This window comes from Eurytemora carolleeae, unplaced genomic scaffold (genome assembly GCF_000591075.1).
Source record: "Eurytemora carolleeae unplaced genomic scaffold, Eaff_2.0 scaffold164, whole genome shotgun sequence".
Taxonomy (NCBI): Eukaryota; Metazoa; Arthropoda; class Copepoda; order Calanoida; family Temoridae; genus Eurytemora; species Eurytemora carolleeae.
In genome coordinates, this window is record NW_019396218.1 from 78,207 (window position 1) to 89,895 (window position 11,689).

The 11,689-nt window shown below is 32.7% G+C and overlaps 2 protein-coding genes and 1 long non-coding RNA gene across 5 annotated transcripts; all 3 read left to right on the top strand.

Annotated features, from left to right (window-relative positions):
* Positions 1–2,737: 2,737 nt before the first annotated feature.
* LOC111698446 (uncharacterized) lies at positions 2,738–6,473 on the top strand. Of its 2 annotated transcripts, XM_023468790.1 has the most exons (6): positions 2,738–2,955; positions 3,123–3,175; positions 3,629–3,702; positions 4,353–4,408; positions 4,582–4,659; positions 5,040–5,078. In XM_023468790.1, exons 1-6 carry the CDS (start codon positions 2,872–2,874, stop codon positions 5,070–5,072), a joined length of 378 nt encoding a protein of 125 aa, XP_023324558.1. In that variant the 5' UTR covers positions 2,738–2,871; the 3' UTR covers positions 5,073–5,078. The 2 variants fall into 2 exon arrangements, 1 of the variants encoding a protein (XP_023324558.1); XR_002764536.1 differs by lacking the exons at positions 2,738–2,955; positions 3,123–3,175; positions 3,629–3,702; positions 5,040–5,078 and adding exons at positions 3,890–3,963; positions 5,445–5,544; positions 6,392–6,473.
* Positions 6,474–7,111: 638 nt separating this feature from the next.
* On the top strand, positions 7,112–10,910 carry LOC111698447 (uncharacterized). Of its 2 annotated transcripts, XR_002764537.1 has the most exons (8): positions 7,112–7,218; positions 7,293–7,408; positions 7,714–7,813; positions 8,270–8,351; positions 9,584–9,660; positions 9,837–9,978; positions 10,306–10,532; positions 10,677–10,910. XR_002764537.1 is itself a non-coding variant. In XM_023468791.1 (7 exons), the coding sequence occupies exons 2-7, from the start codon at positions 7,336–7,338 to the stop codon at positions 10,411–10,413; spliced, it is 582 nt and encodes a 193-aa protein (XP_023324559.1). In that variant the 5' UTR covers positions 7,112–7,218; positions 7,293–7,335; the 3' UTR covers positions 10,414–10,910. The 2 variants fall into 2 exon arrangements, 1 of the variants encoding a protein (XP_023324559.1); XM_023468791.1 differs by having other exon boundaries at positions 10,306–10,910.
* Positions 10,909–11,339, top strand: LOC111698448 (uncharacterized). Its single transcript, XR_002764538.1, has 2 exons — positions 10,909–10,949; positions 11,146–11,339. It is a non-coding gene; the product is annotated as an uncharacterized LOC111698448 (long non-coding RNA).
* Positions 11,340–11,689: the final 350 nt, after the last annotated feature.

Sequence of the window (11,689 nt, forward strand, 5' to 3'; positions counted from 1 at the left end):
TCAGAGGCTTGAAAAGAATTAGAAAAGAATCCTTTTCTAAAATTGTGTGAAAAATATTGTCACTGACTAAAGATATTATTTAAAAATGTTGCAACACAGTAAAAATTAGGAAGGAATACTTAAACAATGCCTGGCTAATTAAATTTCTTTTCATTCTTTTTATTCTTAACCTTTAGTTCATGAAGTTAGATTTGATGAATATCGAAATCAATTGAACATTTTAAGAAGAAATGGTTAAACTAAAGTTAAATTTAGGCTTGGTAGCGTTTTTATAGGGTTGCGTTATTATAGGGTAGCGTTTTTATAGGGTAGCGTTTTTACACTGTAGCTTTTTTATACTGTAGCGTTTTTATACTGTAGCGTTTTTATAGGGTAGCGATTGTATAGATACACCGATTGTACAGGGTTACCCACAAAGGATGAGACTTCAGAGATGATTGTACGAAATTTTCGCAGTCTGTTTTTCCATATTTTTGACTCAGTTGGCAACAAAAAACCTTATTTCTTTCTTTGCTAAATCATAAAATAACTTTATTAAAAGTAGAAGACTAAGTTCGTCATAATTACAGAGTTTTAGGTCTTCTTTACAGTCTCATCCTTTGTGGGTAACTCTGTGTAGTAAAAACAAAATCAATTACGATAGTGTTAATAATAAGAAGAATACTAATAATTAAATTTCATAATAATTAACACCCTGTAATAAGAAGAGAGTTTTCGAAAGGTTGCCGCACAGCGCATTGCTAGCACGGACTTTGACTTGCCTCAGCGAGAATAATTTCTTTATGTGGGCTAAAAACTTATTGAAATTACTGAAATATTTGTATTTATTAATATATAAAAGAATCAAATCTTTTTTTTGCATGTAATATCTATTTACATAATGGAATTTTAGAGAGAGATGTAAATAAGTAGAATTAATGATATTAGAAGTCCCGTATATTAAACACAATATGCCATGATTCAGTTGAGACCTCTATGCGCTGAAAATATCAAATAAAAAGTGTTCTTGCTTCCCCGGCAAATTAGCGTACAGGCCAGGGAATAAGAATAAAGGGAAAGGAAATGACATTGGTCTGGCATGAGATAGCCAGGTACACTGCTTTGCAGACAGGTTCTTTATCTCACACGCACACTTTTTTGTTACAGACACACAACATAACAATTCAGTCAAGGAAATTGTGTAGAAAATGTCGTCAATTATAATGAAGCTTGAAATTAAAACAAGTAGTTTATTGTACACTATAAATTCTTTGATTCTATGATAATTTGGCTTATACTGTTGACTTAAATATATAAATAATATATTACAAATGTATATTAAACTTATTTCTAAGTAAAAAATTAACAATAAACAAATGTACTCTCCTATACCGTACAAATGCCGACATTCTTCTGTACTGTATATACCTACAGTCACGCCTTTGGTTCGTTATCACTTACACACACTCTTTTGGTACAGACACAAACACATGACGTTTCCGCCCCCTGTCACAGTTATACAGAGCGTCCCATATCAATTTAGATTATCTCCAAGATTTAACGCCAAAATGAAACCATAATACTCGAAAAACTAATGTTTTCTGCAAGAGTTCTTATAATCACTTTTTATTTTTTTCATGAATCTCACTACCTTAGAATTTGACACTTTATACTTTTATTTTATAAAACTGGGGCATTTTATACCTACAGGGGCTCATGTGAGTACCACAAAAGTATAAAGCAAAATCGGTTCAACCGCGGATACAAATAAACAAAGAAACACAAAGACAACCCAAAATTAGTATACATACAAAGACATGTCAACAATCTATTACAATTACAGATTACAAAAGCAAAACAACAATAATAATAATAATCATGAAATTAATGATAACAATAATAATAATAAATTACCTGAATTTTTATCTAATCTGTAAGGTCTAGGAACTCTTTCAATCGCATAATCTATCCAGGATACGAGAAAAAGAAAAAAAATTTAGCTAGTTGCTAACTGAATTTCACAGTGTACAGTGCTCTGTGTTAACAGCTGACTAAACTATAGTCCAAATACCATAATTAAGTATCAGGAATAATTCCTTCCCCCTAAATAGTTTAAGCCGCCCCTGCTCATTCATAAGCACACCCTCAGACAGACAGACAGTCGGTGTCTGATTTTCTCGGTGTAAAGAGCCCTGCAAGCACTCAGCACTGCAAGGGAGGTCCAGTGGTGATATGAAGTTGCGTAAACCAGTTTCCTCATATAACAAGTCTTCATAACAATTTGAGAATATAAATACAAATAGCTATACCCGCTTAGTACTCAACTCAACCTTTAATTTAAATCTTAAACAGAATATGTAAAGCATTCAAATCAGTGTGAATAAAAAAGAAAGAGCACAACATTTTAACCTAACATTATGTATGGTAAAAATGTGAATTCGTTCAGTTTTGAATTAAAAATATAAACTTGAAGAAAACTTATTATGAAGGTTTTCAAATAGGTGAAATTTTAAGTGACTATAGGTGCAAATATTGCAACGCCCGATGCACAACGGTACCCTTAAATTCTTTATCTGATCAACAATGTGGAAGAAATTGTGGTTTTTTCTAGGTTTAACAGAGCTTAATTCTTATAATTCCTTTATCTGTTCTGAAGTAGAAATAAGCAAGTCACTTTTATAGAGAAACCACAATTGAAAATAATAAGTTTTCAAAAATAAAAACATTTAGATCTAACGTTTATATCTAATGCAAACTAGATCAGAAAAACATTTGATTGGAACCATTGGAACCGTTTCTTGGAGCCTCTTGAAATACCGGTTACAGGCCCTTAACACGTTTTTTTCAGACTGCTGTCAAGCAGTTCTGGTTGTGAAGAGAATACTCTTTAAAATGGAAACAATAAAAGATATGTTCCGGTTCCTAAACAACCCGCATCATGTTTGGAAATTTCAACAATTTTTTGGACTTAGAAAGGTAAATTTCTCTTTGTTAAAAAAATTATGTAGTGCTATGATTATGATTAAATCGTACAAAAAAGTATTTATACGAGTACACCTATACTTAAACACTACAGTACATATAAGCCATTAAAGACAACTCTTACTAGATGATGAACACTTTCAGTATATTTGTGTAACTAGGTTAGTGAGGTTAAAACTTCAGAAGAGGGACATTGGGTTGCACTAGATTCTAGGTACATTTCTCATATCTACCTACCTACATATATATTCACACCAACCTACCTACCTACCTACCTACCTACCTACCTACCTACCTACCTACCTACCTACCTACCTACCTACCTACCTACCTACCTACCTACCTACCTACCTACCTACCTACCTACCTACCTACCTACCTACCTACCTACCTACCTACCTACCTACCTACCTACCTACCTACCTACCTACCTACCTACCTACCTACCTACCTACCTACCTACCTACCTACCTACCTACCTACCTACCTACCTACCTACCTACCTACCTACCTACCTACCTACCTACCTACCTACCTACCTACCTACCTACCTACCTACCTACCTACCTACCTACCTACCTACCTACCTACCTANTTATGAACACTCCCTTTAACTCCATATCATGAACACTCCCTTTAACTCTATCCAACCAATATATCTACCTAGGTCTATACCCCGACCTCTACCCGAAAGAGTACGTATACCTACCCAGCCTACCATAACTCAGAGTAGTTTTGAAAGTGAGTATATTTTACGAGTTTCTTATTTAAAGGGTTGTCGGCGTAGTTTCAAGGGATTCTTTATTTTAATATTTGCAAACTTGATTCACAACGGTACCCTTTAAAAATACATATATGTGTAAAAATTTGGTGCTATCATCGATTTTTTTTAATTAAAAAGAAGTAAATTTTGCCATTTTCCTTCATGTCTCTGCTGCATACCTCTACCCGAAAGAGTACGTATACCTACCCAGCCTACCATAACTCAGAGTAGTTTTGAAAGTGAGTATATTTTACGATTTTCTTTTTTAGAAGGGTTGTCGGCGTAGTTTAATTTTAATATTTGCAAACTTGATTCACAACGGTACCCTTTTAAAATACATATATTTGTAAAAAATTTAGTGTTATCATCGATTTTTTAAAATTAAAAAGAAGTAAATTTTGCCATTTTCCTTCATGTCTCGGCTGCATAAATCTCGTCAATTTTTAAAGAATTTTACAATTAACAGTTTACAAGGTTAAAAATGAAACTGACGTTGTGAATTAACTAGCTCCAAAACATTTTAAAAGGAGGAGCACTTAAAATTACGATCACATTGATTTTCAATTCTTATTCTTCCTATTCATTTTGGGGACCACCTTAGTTAAAATTTACTTTATTTTAAAAACAGGAGAGTACAGAATAAACCAGAGAGTGAGAGCAGTCAGAAGACAGCAGAGTAATGAGGTATAAGCAGAATCAGAGATTGCTACNCAATAATTATGAACGATTCCCTAAAATACAAGAATTAAGAACGATCCCCCTAAAATACAAGAATTATGAACGATCCCCCTAAAATACAAGAATTATGAACGCTCCACTAAAATATCCCGTAAAATACTAAAAGTATCCCTGTTAAGGATGATGAGAGTAGGTGTTCCTCTGGATATTCATCAGAGGGAGAACCCGAGGAATCTGCCAGCGTATTGTATTACAAGGTATATTTTTGGGAACAATCTCTTAGATGTTTAAGCTCGGTTTTAATTCTAGTTTAAAAAGTCCCCTTTATTTCAAACTTGATGTAGCAGATCTTAGATTGTTTCAATTTATGAATGATAGATCAAATGTATAGTCTGAACTCTTAGTTTGTGATATCAAAGATATTCACCATCAGGTTGTGCAACAATATTAGGAAATTAGGGATTTTTTGTTTCTTTGCAACTGTTTTAGTTGTTTTCAAGTCTCAGTTAATGGATTGATTAGAGATTCATTAAATCCTACTTTTGTTTAAATAATTCGATTTACCATGCAATTTTTTAAAGGAACTGTCTTATTTTTAGATTAGGAGCTTTTTTGAATAACCTATTCTAAGTTTTAGATTGGGAGATATTTTTGGTGCACCATGTTCTAAATTTTTAGATTGGGGGCTATTTTTGGTGCACCATGTTCTAATTTTTTGATTGGTACCTATTTTTGGTACACCATTAGCTCTAATTTTTAGATTGGGAGCTATTTTTGGTGCACCATGTTCTAATTTTTAAATTGGGAGCTTTTTTTGGTGCACCACGTTCTAATTTTTAGATTGGGAGCAATTTTTGGTACACCATGTTCTAGTTTTTAGATTGGGAGCAATTTTGTTGTACACCATATGTTCTAATTTTTAGATTAGGAGCTATTTTTGGTCCAAACTTTTTAATTTTCAGATTGGGAGCGATAAGTGGTACACCATGTTCTAATTTTAAGATTGGGAGCTATTTTTGGTGCAAACTTTTCTAATTTTCAGATTGGGAGCTATTTTTGGTATAACCTATTTCAAGCTGCCTCCGGGCTTGGAGACGAAACTTTCTGTGCTCCAGTTTTTATTTTTATCATTCTTAATTTAGGTAAATATTTCTTCATATTTATATTTCATGAAATTTATATTTCGTCACATTTATATTTATTGTTTAGAGGGACTGCACAAGTAATTTCATTCAAAAAGTAGAATGTCCGATTGTGTCTTAAATCCATATCATGAACACTCCCTTTAACTCCATATCATGAACACTCCCTTTAACTCCATACCATGAATACTTCCTTTTACTCCATATCATGAACACTCCCTTCAACTCCATACCNAACGATATCTTAGTTTCACTAACATGTTCAAATTCAAACAATCCTTTATTGGCTCCGCTACATAAATCCGTAATTTACTCTCACAGAGAAACCATAATTGAAATTTTCTTATTTCAACTGGATAAATAAGGATATCTCCGTGATTCTTACTTGGTGAAATAAACTTATACGGTGTACCTTTGTGATTTAGACATGCCATTCTAAAAATGAAGGGTCACCGAAAACTACGTGTACAGTCCATGATAAACAAAATATTCAATTATCCCAATTGTAAAATCCTCAACCTGTAATTTCTATTTTCCCATTTTCAAGAACAGTTGCTTTATGAAAAAATGAGACACATTTTTGTCATCAAAGTTGACAAATCCATATTATATTTTTACCGTTTTTTTAATTGGTTTAAAAAAATCATTTACAAAAGAACTGAGTCTTTGCCACAAACTAAAATTTTCCAATCCTTATATCTTATAAACCTATGATATTTTAGACTTAGATTATTTGATCTACCCGAATCCATAGTTTGAAATATCTAAGGTCTACCAAAATAGGAATTCAAAGATAAAGGGATTAGAAAAGAAGAATTTGTGGCAAAGGCTCAGTTTCTTTTTTCAGATGGAAATATTGGACGTCGGGTTCTTTTTATTTACTGTCTTCTCATGTACTTTGGACAGGTAGTGCGCACTTATATTGTACTGTGTACCGCATCTATTGTACTGTGTACCGCATCTATTGTACTGTGTACCGCATCTATTGTACTACATCTTTTGTACTGTGTACCACATCTATTGTACTACATCTATTGTACTGTGTACCGCATCTATTGTACTACATCTATTGTTATACATTGTGCAATATGCTATATCCAGGAAATGGTTCTAGAACATTTACTTTATTTTTCTTAGTTTTATAAGTTTCTTGATTTTCCATTAAGATCAATTTTTAAAAAATTATGTTAAAAAGGATTTGAGTTCAAGTTAGACTTTCAAATTCCTATATCTTTGCAACTTTATGGTTTAAACCTTTGATATTTTTGACCTAGATTATTTGATCTATAGGAAGGCACAGGTGGGTCATTGTAAAAAAAATCTAAAATAGCCCATAACTTTGTTGTGACTAAAGCTACAGATCTATTAACTATATTTCTGAAAAGCCCTGGAAAATTTGACAATTTTTTGGGTATTTTTTTCAACCCTCCCTAGCACCCAAACTAATAGAGTGAGCTGGCCTTGAAAAATTGGGCTATGAACATGCAGTTCAACCCTATATCTATTTTCTAGGGGGGTGGGCGCGGGACCCCCCCCCCATGCTAAACATGAATTCAGACCCCCCAGCCTTTATAGGGGTTAATTATCATAATAACAATTCATAAAAAAATATTTACTATCTACGTTCTCCCAGGACTACCCTGTGGAACTCTTTACTTCAATACTTTGCACTTTGTAAGTATATTTTTAACTGAAGAAATTGTATGTGACCGGTTTTAAAATTCGGGGTAATTCCCTTTTTATTGTAGTGTGTGGTGTAGCCTTGTAAGCTGTAGCAGATTATATCTTGGAATGCATAGTATAGCAGATGTATTAGCTGGTCTGCTACTTTCCGCACTCCTTTTACCTGTACTGATGTATACAGGTAACATTCTGATGCAGTAGCTGACTCTCATCAGTTAAACAGGGAGACTTAAGCAACTTTGGAATGAAAAGACGACTGTCAAACTCAAATTAGGATTTTAAATTGTCCAATTAACTTGAAACATTGCAATTATGCAGTATAAGGCTGAAAGGTTCTATAAAGCACTTTTTGTTAACAATGAATCTTATAAAAAAATTACTTAAATTTTAACGTGTAACGTGATACTCATTCAAAACAAACTTAAATTTCTCAAATAACTTTGTAAGCTGTACTGCACGGTAAAAGCTTTGAAAATTAATATTTAGCTCTGTACCTGGATTTCTGGCTGGTCAGCTCGCCACTCAGTGCGCCGGTCACTCTTTTCCTGTCATTTCTAGCAATCTGGATTTATCCTTCCTCTGGCAGGTAGGAAATGATGAAGTATGAAATTATAAAGGCAGGAATAATACAGACAGGAATAGAATTCCCTGGGGGTTGGTAATGGTATTTTCGTTAAAACGAGGACGTAGTTGAAAAATGAAAAATTCCATAACTGTCTCAACTTTATTTCCAGAACTTTTTTTAACTGAAATGCTCATATTTCTCCATTAAAAAGACCTATAAATAACTAGGTTTTCATGCAATATGTAATTTTCCGCTTACTTACTAAATTTAGCCCCTTTTCGCCTCCCCCCCCCCATATAATTAACAGAATAAATTTTCACTCAAGTCCTATAACTTCGTTGTTCAATTCACATGTTTTTCTATGATTCTTCAGTCACTGAATAAATATTTCTATCAACATTCAAATGTAACTTTTACTCAAAAAATTGTCCGCTGTTGAATTATGCACCGCCTTTAATTCTGTAATTTAATTCCAAGATGGACCCCAGCACGTGGTGAGACTACCGCCATCTTGGGAAGTTATATTGGGGCCCAGATGGGATTCTGGTTACTGGTCCAGGTAAAAACCAAACATTTATCGTTAAGTCGGAGTTTTTGACGTATTTTCAAGTGACTTTTCAGTCTCCAGTCACTATTAATTCACAACATTGCGGTTAAACCTTTACCTAGCTAACAACAGGGCGTTTAAACCTTTACCTAGCTAACAACAGTGCGTTTAAACCTTTACCTAGCTAACAACAGTGCGCTAAAACCTTTACCTAGCTAAAAACAGTGCGCTTACACCTTTACCTAGCTAAAAACGAGGAAGATATTTCAATCTATTTCCTTCCTTGTCCTGCAGCATTAATCTGCGCTCAAATTTTAAAGAGAAAACATTCTTGAAATTAAATCAGTTTTCAACCTAGAATATCTCATTCAATCTTGATCAGACAAATGTTTTAATTAGTACCGTTGTGAATTGGACATTCCACTTAACAAATGATTTAATAAGTACCGTTGTGAATTGGACATTCCACTTAACAAATGATTTAATAAGTACCGTTGTGAATAGGACATTCCAATTAACAAATGTTTTAATAAGTACCGTTGTGAATTGGACATTCCACTTAACGAAGTTTTAATAAGTACCGTTGTGAATTGGACTTTCCAATTAACAAATGTTTTTATAAGTACCGTTGTGAATAGAACATTCCACTTAACAAATGTTTTTAAAAGTATCGTTGTGAATAGGACATTCCACTTAACAAATGAAAGGTCACTTAAAATTACTTTTCCATTAAGGACAGGAATAAAGAAAAAAATGATAGAAAAATGTCTGTTGTAATGCCATGAATAAAAAAGTATCATTAACGATTTAAAAAAGCCAGCTTAACATTAATCTATAAAACTGTGAGATATGATATGAGGAATGGAAAAATCTCAGTAATTTTTGTTCAAATTCTAAGAATAACTTGATCAAAAAGTCGCTTCTTCAGAATATTGTCAATTTCCAAATCAAGAAAAAATTTGTTTTGTCACTTTATAAATAAAGTTCGTGAGAGATAGAGAGATACTGTTCTAGTATATAAAGTAGTAATCTCTGATTGTTGGTGGTGATGTCTGATCACAACTCATTCGATTCCCTTGACCGTTTTGCCTCAAATTTTATTTGATGAACTCGTTAAAACTACGGGAATGTTTTTAGATCATGGTTTAAGGAGAAAACAAGTCTGGGTTTCCAAACTAGTATTTGATTGTGATATATTGCAATAAATAATAATAGATAATTTTTTAATTTTTTCCTTTTTCTAGCTTGGATATCTTACTACTGGTGGTATGAAAGAAGCATTTGTCTGGGATCGATGGAATTTAGCTCACATTGTCATCAGGTCTCATTTTCACCTTTTGTGTAGATATTGTAACATATTTGCAGTGGTAAAGAACTTGAATACTGGCCACAAACCATCAAAAATAAGATGCGAAAATAAGAGTTAGCAATTGTGCAATTTTTTTGGATTAGACTCTAAAGATTTTGTTGTATAGATGTTGATGTTTTTTTTATTAGAAGCGTCATTGGCGGAATAGTTGGTGGGATTGCTAAAACCGGTTCTAAACCAGTTTGGATCCGGTTTTCCTGCTACCTGGCCGGTATTGACCACAGACGATATGAGAATAGTAGAAACCTGTTTGTTGAATTATTCTATAAGGTAAAAAAAATTTGGTCATAGTGAGAAATTAACAAAAATCTCTTCATTTTTAATTTTCAATTAGACCATTAAAACTGTAAAAAAGACACGTAAAACGTTCTATGTATTTTAAAAGCAGTTTACCTTTGAAAGCAAACAGTTTGCTTGAAAATCAACAATAAAGGGAAATAGGTCCGTGCTCGCTGGACAATAGTTGCATTTTCATGTTTATTTGACTATCATCACTCATAACTTGAGTGCTGACAAGGCTTGAAAGTTTAAACCAATATTGGCAAATGTAAAATCGGATCTAAGCATGAAAATCGTAATCAGGTTCTTTAATCTTAGTTCTGGAGCTACGCAACCCTAGGGATGATGGTTGTCTCTGTCTCTCCTCTCATCTTCTCCATCCTTGGCATTCAACGGGAATCCTTCCTATCAGAGCTCACACCCTGATATATCAATCTCTAAAGATTAAAGGTTGTGTGTGCTAAATTATTCAAGTGGAAAACGTCTAAATGTAATTTTCACTTTAAGTTGGGGCTTTTTTATATTTCTATTGTTGAAAACGCATGGTGCTCTACATTTATAGTTTTTCACTGATCAATGATCAATATTTAGCATACCAAATAGTTTTTAGTAGAATTTCTTAAATATTCATCTAAAAAAGTCAACATGATAATTTTTCTTTGCACTTTGCCTTTTAAATGTCTGAACAGCTAACGTATAACCAAATATATGAACACTGAACATTGAACAAATGTAAAAGCAAATATATGAACACTGAACAGTGAACAAATGTTTAACTAACGAAGGCGGTACGCGTACTGAATTTTCCTTAAAATCCACTATGAATGAGGTATTTTGGCATCTATTTATGAACATTTCTTTACTTTAAAATGGCGCAAACATTTGATATTTTTACTAAATGAATGTTACTAAATCAATAATCAAAGTTGGAAATAATTTAGATTTACATCATCCTTCATCAGGTTGCAAAGATGTAAAAATCTCGGATCCATGTATACAATATATAATTTACAATCCAATCAAAAAATATGTTAAACCACTTTTTTCATGATAAACAAAATGTCTACATATATAATCATAGAGAAAGTAATTTAAAACAATCAGTATCTCATGCCAAGACGTGTTCAAGATTTACAATACTTTGCAACCAAACCCAAGATGTTATATTTTTTTACAACTTGTTTGAAAGCATTTATCTGAAAGTGGAAGAGTCGTGTCAACTGGAAGTGCAATTAAATTGTAAACTTTTATTTGTATTTTTTCAACTGCTCAATTTGTATAAATTATTAAATAAAATTATGAACCTAAAACAACTTGATTTTAATTGTGAAATATAAACATTTATTTTGAAAGTAAATTCTGAAGTCATAAGCCGAGGAAAAGATTAATAAACATAACAATTCACGTGAAATTAAAGTAAATTAGGCATAAGATTGATATTTTAAATGGTTTTACTTTTTTATTTTTACCTCCTTATATCGAAGTCGAAACAAAATGTTTCGAACTTTTGATCTGTAGATAATCAAATAAATCTGATTTTCTCAAACGTGTTCAAAAAATTAAACCTAAAGGAGCTACGAGGTCACAAAGTCGGACTAGCAATGTCATATAAATTTGACCTTCTCCGTATGTCTAGTTCACAGTAATGTAAATAGAAAATCAAGACACAGGAGATAAAAGAAAAAAGTTGGTCAATTATAAA

Excerpts from the sequence above, each read along its gene's own strand:
- LOC111698446 (XM_023468790.1), top strand. The coding sequence starts at position 2,872 with ATGGAAACAATAAAAGATATGTTCCGGTTCCTAAACAACCCGCATCAT. Across the intron at positions 4,409-4,581 it reads GAAGACAGCAGAGTAATGAG|GATGATGAGAGTAGGTGTTC; the intron begins GTATAAGCAGAA and ends ATCCCTGTTAAG. Across the intron at positions 4,660-5,039 it reads CCAGCGTATTGTATTACAAG|ATTGGGAGATATTTTTGGTG; the intron begins GTATATTTTTGG and ends TCTAAGTTTTAG.
- LOC111698447 (XM_023468791.1), top strand. The coding sequence starts at position 7,336 with ATGCATAGTATAGCAGATGTATTAGCTGGTCTGCTACTTTCCGCACTC. Across the intron at positions 7,409-7,713 it reads ACCTGTACTGATGTATACAG|CTCTGTACCTGGATTTCTGG; the intron begins GTAACATTCTGA and ends ATTAATATTTAG. Across the intron at positions 9,661-9,836 it reads TTAGCTCACATTGTCATCAG|AAGCGTCATTGGCGGAATAG; the intron begins GTCTCATTTTCA and ends TTTTTTTATTAG.